This window comes from Leishmania donovani, chromosome 27 (assembly GCF_000227135.1).
Source record: "Leishmania donovani BPK282A1 complete genome, chromosome 27".
In the NCBI taxonomy this organism is placed as follows: Eukaryota; Euglenozoa; class Kinetoplastea; order Trypanosomatida; family Trypanosomatidae; genus Leishmania; species Leishmania donovani.
In genome coordinates, this window is record NC_018254.1 from 40,744 (window position 1) to 49,973 (window position 9,230).

Consider the following 9,230-nt stretch of genomic DNA (forward strand, 5'->3'; position numbering starts at 1 on the left):
TGCCACGTCGTAGGCACTCTCGACCCTTGTCACCACGAGAAGTGGGGCTCCGGCGCTGGCAGGGGATAGGAGGGGGGAGAGGGGGCTGCCTGGGCATACACCGCATACGGCGTGCGGTGTGCTGGGCGCTGAGGTACTACGCAGAGTGAGGGGTGTCGCTCTTGTCAGCAGGTCCTGCATACAGACAGATTTGAAAAACGACACGTGGCGATGTAGGCACGCAGACGCCCATGTGTGCGCGCACACATCCGCCTTCACAGAATTGCTCCCCACCAGGGTAAGAGGGCAAGTAGTTATCGTCAGCGATCGGCGAGGCGCAGGAGGAAGAAACATCAGTCGAGCGCCCCGCGGTAACCTCACACTCCTCACTGAGACTTTAGCAAAATCGCAGTGTTGTGCTCGACAACGACGGCTGAAAACGGTTTCCCACTCAACACGCAGAAGAAGTTCCGCGGGGCGACCATCAGAGGTCCTGCATGATACCGGCCGGCGTCAGGGGCCCGCAAGCGGTTCACGGGGCGATGAACGGAGAGCCGCATCGTCTCCGCGTCCAGGAAGACAAGCGCACCACTCTCCAGCAGCAACACAATAGTCCATGAAAACGAGCGGACGAGGTGAAGTTCTCGGATGGGGATGTCCTCCGTACAGTAGGTCTGCATGGTGGGGGTCAGCGTCACGGTGAGGAACGCCTCAATACGGTGGCGCTTCGGCTCCTGCGCACTAGCGCTGGCGCTATGTCGGACTGTGACGTAAAAGGAAGCAGCGACGTTGTGGTCGAGCACGACGGCGATGAGGCCAGAAGAGGCGCCATCAGACGCCTCCGCGGCACCCGGCCGGGTAACTGTAGCGTTCGTCACTGCATCTGAGGTGCAGTGGTGCAGTAGGCCACACTCACCAACTACCTGCATTCCAGCCGCCTGCAAGAACTGGAGTGCGCTGTTCGACCAAACGCACACGAGTGTGTCCGCCGACCACCACCCGCAGTAGCACAGCTCCACGGGGGCGCCGGGGCGCGAGTCTCCACCGGCAGACGGAGGAGCGAGAGTGTGCCAGTCGTCCTCGCTCGCGTACTTACTCTGCAGGGTGACTGTCTCGTCCGGCGATGAGAGAACGGCCGCGCAGTAGCGGATCGACGACGCACCTGGTGCCGCCGAGGACTCCTGCTCAATGCAGAGTAGTGCCAGGATGCCACTGCCTTTGGAATTAAAGTGAACGGACGAGTGTAGCACCGCACCGGCTGCCACCGCCGGAAACGGCTTCACCTTGGCCATGTCACTGCGCGACACTTTCTTTCGCTCCAGCACAGTTGACATATCCATCGGACACACGCATACGACGTTGTCGAGCGTCATGCACAACAGTGTCTGAACAGCGGCCGGATTGGTACCGGCTGAAACGGTGTGCGTTGCCACAGCGACGAGCTGCTGCGAAGCAGCAGACACACGTCCAGGTCCCTGCCCTTGCCCTCCACGATCACTGTCGCGCTGCGATCTACGGGAATCGCGATCGACCTCGAAGAGGTAAATCTTGGACAGGTTTGACGTGTTCAGGAGGCACACACTTCCGTTGCTAAGTCCGCAGCAGAGATAGGACGGCTGGGCAACCGATGCGCCCATGATCCACGTGCAGTCAGACACAAAGACGGAGCTCGACGTAGAGGACGAGGTCACTTGCCGCTCCACTTCGCCTTTCACGTAGCGGGCGATAGACTTCTCCGTCATGTCGCGTCGCGACCTGTGGTCCTCCGACTCTAGATCGATCTTCCATTGATCCTGCATCGCCGAGGTCGTTGATGCAGTGGAAGAGGAAGAGGCAGAGAGGCGGGAGGTTCAGCGAGAGGAAGGAAGAGAATGCACCGGTCCTCTCAAGCGTTGTCACTGCTGCATACGCCGACAACGGAGAGAGGAGGAAAAGGGCAGCATTGAGCGGAAGGTCGGTGTGTGTGAAAGGTGGACAAGAGAGACAAAAAGTCAATGACGTGCATCGTCATGTAAATCGCAGGAGCGGAGAAGAAGCAATACGACAGCAAGGAGACGCGGGAAGCGCGAAGGAGAAGTCCATATGCGGCAGCCGATGGGCCCATTCGCTGAAACAACACCCCAGATGCAGGCTGCGACAGCGACGGCGAGTGTGCAGAGGGAGGAGCCTGTAAACCGGCACGCACGCCTTCAGCCCTACGCCCCACCCTAACTCGGTTCACTCTCTCGCCTACGCACGTCGCACCACTGAGGTGGAACGAAAAGGAGGCGCGTGCGCCGTGACCGGGCGTGCGAGTAAAGTGCTTGCTCCCGTATAGTTGATGGCTGCTGATGTTGTGCTTTCCTATCGTTGTATCCGTGCGGCCCTAACAATAAACATTTCACCGTTCGCCACAAACACACACACGTCATGAACGCAAAAAAGGATATCAGCAAGCACACGGCACGCATACATGCGAATGCGCGGCAAGAGATGTGAAGAAAACAACACAAGGCACACGCGCCCATAACAGCTCCGCACCGTGCCACCACAAAGATAGCCGCGGAAAGCAGGCTCAGCGACGTAAATGAAAAGATAGCAGCGCCACTGGTGCATCTCACACTGACCTCAACAACAAGAGAGGGGTTGTTTCTGGTCTTCTCAATCATCCTCGTCCTCTACAGCATCGGGGATCGCTTCAAAGCCAGAGGGCGGGCTCTTGGCACCGCTAGAGTTGAGTACTTTGAAGCGATTGCCAGACAGCTTTCGGTCGTTGCGCTGCGCCTTGTTGATGTCCTTATGCATCCGATAGATCGATGGCAAGGACGTGCCGTGAATGGTCATGTCATAAAGAAGCTTCCCATACATGGCGTTGTCCTCGTTGGGGATGTCGCGGCGGGCAAAGAGCTCGTAGTGCGTGTTGTTCGGTAAGCGCTTCTTCATGATGAACTCTGGCAGGTTCTGGCCGTAGCCGGGCCGCAAGTTGCGCATTGGGTACCCGGTGAAAGTGTTGAACTCCGGTGACATGTGACGCTCGTCCTCCAACTGCCAAGCACCCGGTGCCTTCTCCTCGATGTACTCCTGAAAGATGCGCGCCCGTGCGAGTCGGAGGTCCCAACGCTGCGCGCATGGGACCGGAAGGTGGTGAGGGTGAGTGTAGCCCACCTTGTGAACGCCGTAGCGCAGAGAGCTACGGAGCATGTGCGCTTCACTTGACCTTCGGGCTAAGAGTTTAATGGGTGGAGTGGCACGGAGGCAGCAGCGGAAAAGAAGAGGAGAGAAAAGGAAACAGCGAGGTAAAGAAGTGGCACGCGCTTAACGCTGCTGTCGCCAGCAGAGCCTGCCCTCTTCCCGCGGTCAGGACTCGGGCCGCTTCAGCGCGAGAGTCCTTTTGACCGTCTGTGCGCGCGGTTGGAAACAATGCGCTCGTCTCGCTTACGGGGCGCGCGGGTCCCATGACGGGGAAGACGAAATGCGGGAGCCGTGAGGGAAGCAGCGGCGTCACTGCATTGTATTAGGCGCTGTCAGAAGTTGTGCTCACAGTGGTGGTTGGCTCCGGCATAACATCATCTCCGCCAATCCGTAATGAGCAGTGACCGCTCCCACATGCGTTGGCCCTCTCAAGAGAAAGGGAGAGGCAAAAAAAATGGGAGGCCACCCGGGATGGATACAAAAGGGGGTGAGAAAGGAGAACTGCAGAGGGAGGTCACACGCCGTCGTGGCTCAAGAACTTCTCCACACTCTGCATGCATGCCGGTATAACAGGGATAAACGAGATTCTCGGAGTCGCCGACATCTTCTTCTCTACAACTCTTGTCATGCATGCGTGAGTAAGCTCCGCGACCCTCTCCTGCACCTCCACGCACATACACACACACACACACACACACACACACACACACACACACACATACACATCAATCTGTCTATTTTCCTACACCGCCATTCCGTCTTCCCTAGCCTGCAGCTTCCCCGCGCATGCCAAGACGCGGGTATCTCATACGGCATAGGCGCCTCACGATAACACTACAGGAAAAAAGCGGGGCTCGCACCCGTGTCCACGCCAACACATACACGCCGCCGAAACAAAGAAATAAAGGGAAGAGACAAGAACGGCGGGCAGGGGAGAAGACGCAACACTTGAGCAAGAGAATCCGAGGGTAAGACGTGCGTGCATCGCGTCACGCTCGCGGACGACGCAGCAAACCACACATGCACACCCGTCAGCTCTCTCCCACAGGTCAGCTGAAGCTCACAGGCGTCATCACAAAACTGCGGCAACATCAGTTCGACGTTTCCGACGGAACCATGTCAGCCGCCACGTGCACAAACATGCGATCCGACTTGTCGCAGACCCACGCAACTTCCACTTCGTAAAGCTTGTCCTTCTGCTTGTCATGCACATCGTGAAGGATGTTGGCCAGCTTCACTACCGCATCGTCGCAAGTGAGGCTGGAGAAGTCGAGCTTCTCCAGCTCGCTCTTTGCCACTGTCTTGGCCTTGCCGAGCGCAACGCCGTAGTACCCGGCCACCGTGCCGCTGGGATCGCTAACGAAGAGCTGCGGTCCGTCATCAGCATACGACGCGATGATGGCCGAGCACCCGAACGGGCGGTACGCAAAGTGGGTGGTGTACACATGCATGAACTCCCCCACGCGATTTGCCAGCACCGAACCGCGGATGGGGGTGGCGAAAATGTCGCGACTATTCTCCGCCTCCTGCCGCGCGCGAGAGACAATCGCGCGCCCGTCCGGGAGAAGACCGCAGATGCAAATGCCGGCCTGGCGGTCCACGGCGTGGATGCGGTTGTTCGAGCCTTTCTCCAGCATGCGACTCGTGTGAATTTTTTCCACCGCGACCACAACGCCGTCCTTGCAGCACGCCGCAACGGCGGTGCTGCTGTTGTCGACAGCCTTGCCGGCGTACTCCACCTGAAACACGCGACCTTCGGCCGAAAATACGTCCGTCGACTGATCGTGGCCGCTGCCTGTGCCCGCCATCGTGAGAAGTCTCAAAGGGTGATTTGATATCTGAAGCTGAGCGCCTTTACGTCTGGCACTACTTCTGAGCGAAGAGGTGCGCCGGGACAGACCGTGAGCAGGATAGAGATTGAGGAGAGGGATATGTGCTCCGGAGAAAACAACTGCCTATCGGCACGGCGCGCCTGTGCGTGCGGATGTGCTTGCGTATGGAGAGAAAGTGCGAGACCTGCAGGCGAATGCTTCTCTTCCTGCACTGTTGCCTTCCCAGAGAAGGAAAAGGAAATCGAGAGTCGAGATCGAGGAAATAACGTCACTGGAGTGCTTCGAAAGGCTGCAGAAGACGGAGCAAAAGGAGAAAGAAGGTGCAACGATGAAGAAAAATGCGCGTTTTTTTTGTGTATGGTGGTGGTGGGGAGGGGGGGGGCAGTGGCGCACGGATGTAGAGAGAGGGAAGAGAGGTGGGCGAACGAGAGGGGAGCAGGAGAAGAGGAGCACGAAAGAAGCAGGTCCCGACAACCGCTGAGAACGGCGCTAGTGGCATTGCAATGAAGCGAGAACTTCTCAGCTCTCGTAACTTGTGTGTGCATGTCTTGCACCGCGCTTACCGCGAGTGTCGTGAGAGGAAGAGGATATGAGCTGAGCGATGAATGAGGCGCTTCGCCCACCTGAGTACAACGAGCCGACACGCTCCACTCCTTGTCCTTTTCCTTCACCGTTGTCTGTGTTTAATGTACAGAAAGGGAATGCGCGGCGTGACAAAGAGCGTGCTGTCGCGCTTCCTCTAACCAGATGAGGGACGGGGTGCCAGACGTCGCGCAACAACGCCCACAAGCCCCACAGCAAGAAAACCGCAGCACATACCCGCCAGTCCACTCAGCAACGGTGACCATCGTGTCTGCTGCACCGGCGGCATCGCAGCCGGCGCAGGCGCTGCCGCGGGGGTGTTGCTGTCCTGTTCTCTTCGACGTCGTGCGTTGTTGACGCGAGGAGTTCGCTTGGCCTCGTCCTCTGGATTGCGCCAGGAAGGGCCGTCAGTAGGGCGCGGTGGCAACCGCTCCTCCCAGTTGCCACCGTTAGCGAACAGCTCCGATATCTTTGCAGAGAGCGACGTATCAGTCTCGTCCATTCCGCTCTTCCCGAGGGAGTGGGAGTAGAGGCACATCTCGCCGTTCGGGCAGCATCCGAACAAGTGCGCAACGCAGTAGTGCACCTTCTTTTCCTGAGCTCGAACGATCTGCTGGAGGCGGTGCTTCAAGCGGCCGAGATCAGCGGGGCGGAGCACTGATTCATCCACCTCTCCCTTGTTGCCTTCAAAGTTGCTCTGGTTGAACTGACAGGCAACGTCGATCTCGTCCAGCACATCATCGGCGATGAGGGTGTCATCCACGATGACGGTGCGCAGATACGGGTTGATGTGGGCCAAGGCAGCGATAGACCGGCCTGCTTCATCCTCCAACGGAGTGTTTGAGAGGTCAATGTAGTTCACTCGGGACCGCACGAGCGCCTCGCAGAGGGAACAAATCGCCTCGTCGCTGATGTTGATGCCTCTCAGAGTGAGCGCCTCCACGGAAAGGTTGTATTGAAACGCCATGGAGAGGGAGTAAACTTCGGCATCGCCGAAGAAGCCGGAGAAGTCGTCGTAAACAAGAATGGATCGGATCAAGTTGTTCAGAGTCTCCTCTGCCAACATGTGAAACTCATCCTCGCATACGTTTGTGTAGTTGCTGTTGTGGTTCGTGAAGTAGCACAGCGCCTGCTCTAGCTGGTGCAAGCTAAACGACTCGCAGCTGCCTGACACGACCTGGATTACTAGACTGCGCGAGTTCTCGCACTTGCCTTGCGCCGACACAGCTTCAGAGAGTGTGCGTACCGCACCAAGAACACGGCCTCTCGACTCCATTCCGGTAGCGTGCGTCACCCGCAGACGAGGGCGGCTTTCTCTCGCTCTCGTCAGGAAAGATACGCGGCGGCGCACTCGACGGCTCGCCGAGAGCGAGGCATGGGTAGAAAAATAATCAGAGAGGCGGACGAGAGGAAATTAGAGAGGGTGGAATTCCTCAAGAAGTGGCGGCAATCTCATGGGTGTATGAGAGGCAGAAAGCATGGCGTTGGCGCGCAGTGGACCGCACCAGCATGACACGCTCGCCTTGCACTCAAAGACAAGAGAGAAGAAATCGGGGGCGGGGTATGGCTCACGATGGTGTCGACCGGTGCACTCCTGTCTTCCGCAGCCCCCGCTCCCTCTGGCCCCTAGTCGAGGGCGCCGCCCACCTTCTCTCTCTCGGTCCGGCAAGTTGTGCTGCAACACACCAAGCAAGTTTGCCGCAAGGGAAACGTGAGCGCACGGCGGGTTTGATAGCCACGACGATGGAGACGGCCTCGATGAGTACTACGCTCTTCTTCGCTAGTGTGCTCGCAACGAGTTGACGTCTTTCGGAAAGATAGAGTTCGGTTCATGCGATAAGACTTCAGATAAGAGAGCTAAAATCCATCCATATCTGTGCGGTCTCTTAGCATCTTGCACAGTGGAAAGAGAGAGAGCAAGCAAGCGAGCGAGAGGGCAAACAAAAAAAAGAGTCATGAATAAGGATGTGTGCAAGTGCTTGCCACCAGCAAAGAGCTTATTTTCCGTAGAGCACACCTTACACAGGCAAGGAAGTCGTGGCCTCGTCCCCGTTAGTGAGCGCCATCTGAATCAGGTGGCCAGCCATGAAGCTGACGATACCGCTGATTAAGCCGTTGAGCACCATAAGCACCGCCGAGCGCCCCATGCTGACGCCGACGAGGTAACCCTTCACCGAGCCCAGGAAGACCAGCGAGGCCATCGTGAGAAAGCAGGACACGAAAAAAACGAAGTCTACGCCCTGGCCTTTGCCTGGAAGATACGCTAGGAGAGGGATGGAGCCGAAGAACATGAAGGATGCGAACATCACGACACCTTGCTTCTTGGGGCCGTGAGCGTCGTCGATGTCCACCAGAAGCCCGAGCTCCTCCACCATCATGAAGTCCACAAACATCTTCGGGTCTTTGGAGATGATGCCGACAATCGTGTGCGCGTCGTCGAAGGAGAGCCCCTTCGCCATGTATATCTGCACCATTTCGTCTATTTCCAAGTCAAACGAGTTCTCCACTTCCCACTCTTCGCGGCGCCGCTCCGAGATGGCGTTCTCCCGCTCAGCCTCGCCAGAGACGTACTCGCCGAATCCCATAGCAAAGCCATCGGCGATAACGTTGGAGAAACCGAAAATGAGTACCGTGGCTTTGTTGCCCCCACTCCCGGCCGCCGCGGCAATAATGGCGAAAGTGGTCATGATGCCGTCCAGACCGCCAAACACGAGGGACTTCACATATTCGGAGGCACTCACGTTGTGGTTCTCCTGCGGCATCTCCTTCATGTGCTCACGACGCGACGCCTCCACGTCGCCGGCGCGGAAGGCGGCGCGAGCGGCATCACAGCTCTTGTAGCCCTTCTTCTCCGTTGCCGAAACATTCAGCGCGGTGGACTCAGACATGGTGCCCGATAGAGAGTACACAGAGCAAAAAAGGGGGTTTCCGCGTAGGGAGACACGCTTTCTCTCGTGTGGGGTATGAATTTGTGTTGTTTTGTGTTGTGGTGTAGAGGGAGACGAGGAATCGGCGAGTGGAGCGCGCGGAAAAGGACGTGAAAAAAGAAAACAAAGAAGGGGAATCACAGAAACGAGAAATCTGCAACAGGAGAACACAAGCAGCGCTCAGCGCAAAAGACGGTCCCAGAAGCACGCCCCTTTCGACGAGGGGTGCAGAAAAGCAAAGTGCTCGTGTACAAGACGCTGGTGGGGTGAAGGTGCGAACAAGACGCGAATGCAAGCAGAGGGGTCAGTGGGCAGCAGGAGAGTAGACGAGAGAAAAAGAGCCACTCACCCGATTCGACGACGCGCACAAGACGGAGAAGCGGGAAGGAAAGACGGCACCAGAAAACGTGCACAGCAGTGTGTATTATTGATTTTCTTCTTCAGGCTGACCATTCTCTGTCACGGTGCATCGGAGCTTAGCTGCACTCCACGCTATGCCGGGCCCTGTCACGGGCACATCGCGTGGTGCCAAGCAGCCCTGCACACACACGCCCTACAGCAACGCGCCGGCTCAGCCATCCGAGCACGGCCCCTGCCTCATACTCCACACCACCGCCGCGCTCTGCAGGTCGCCGCACACCCGCACCCGTCACGCCGGCGCCCACCTGCTGTGCATCCCCGTAGGGGTGGCACACAGGCCCCCTCCCCCCCCGCACCAGCAACGGCAGTCGGGGCCGGG

At 58.0% G+C, this 9,230-nt stretch overlaps 5 protein-coding genes across 5 annotated transcripts; all 5 read right to left on the reverse strand.

The window, feature by feature from the left end:
- Positions 1 to 365: 365 nt before the first annotated feature.
- Positions 366 to 1,778, reverse strand: LDBPK_270170 (hypothetical protein, conserved; the record flags this gene model as incomplete). Its single annotated transcript, XM_003861827.1, has 1 exon — positions 366 to 1,778. One exon carries the CDS (start codon positions 1,776 to 1,778, stop codon positions 366 to 368), a length of 1,413 nt encoding a protein of 470 aa, XP_003861875.1.
- Positions 1,779 to 2,619: 841 nt separating this feature from the next.
- Positions 2,620 to 3,159, reverse strand: LDBPK_270180 (hypothetical protein, conserved; the record flags this gene model as incomplete). Its single annotated transcript, XM_003861828.1, has 1 exon — positions 2,620 to 3,159. The coding sequence occupies one exon, from the start codon at positions 3,157 to 3,159 to the stop codon at positions 2,620 to 2,622; it is 540 nt and encodes a 179-aa protein (XP_003861876.1).
- Positions 3,160 to 4,241: 1,082 nt separating this feature from the next.
- LDBPK_270190 (proteasome alpha 7 subunit, putative) lies at positions 4,242 to 4,958 on the reverse strand (the record flags this gene model as incomplete). Its single annotated transcript, XM_003861829.1, has 1 exon — positions 4,242 to 4,958. One exon carries the CDS (start codon positions 4,956 to 4,958, stop codon positions 4,242 to 4,244), a length of 717 nt encoding a protein of 238 aa, XP_003861877.1.
- A 763-nt stretch (positions 4,959 to 5,721) lies between these two features.
- Positions 5,722 to 6,840, reverse strand: LDBPK_270200 (hypothetical protein, conserved; the record flags this gene model as incomplete). Its single annotated transcript, XM_003861830.1, has 1 exon — positions 5,722 to 6,840. One exon carries the CDS (start codon positions 6,838 to 6,840, stop codon positions 5,722 to 5,724), a length of 1,119 nt encoding a protein of 372 aa, XP_003861878.1.
- Positions 6,841 to 7,582: 742 nt separating this feature from the next.
- LDBPK_270210 (hypothetical protein, conserved) lies at positions 7,583 to 8,452 on the reverse strand (the record flags this gene model as incomplete). Its single annotated transcript, XM_003861831.1, has 1 exon — positions 7,583 to 8,452. One exon carries the CDS (start codon positions 8,450 to 8,452, stop codon positions 7,583 to 7,585), a length of 870 nt encoding a protein of 289 aa, XP_003861879.1.
- Between the last annotated feature and the right edge of the window lie 778 nt (positions 8,453 to 9,230).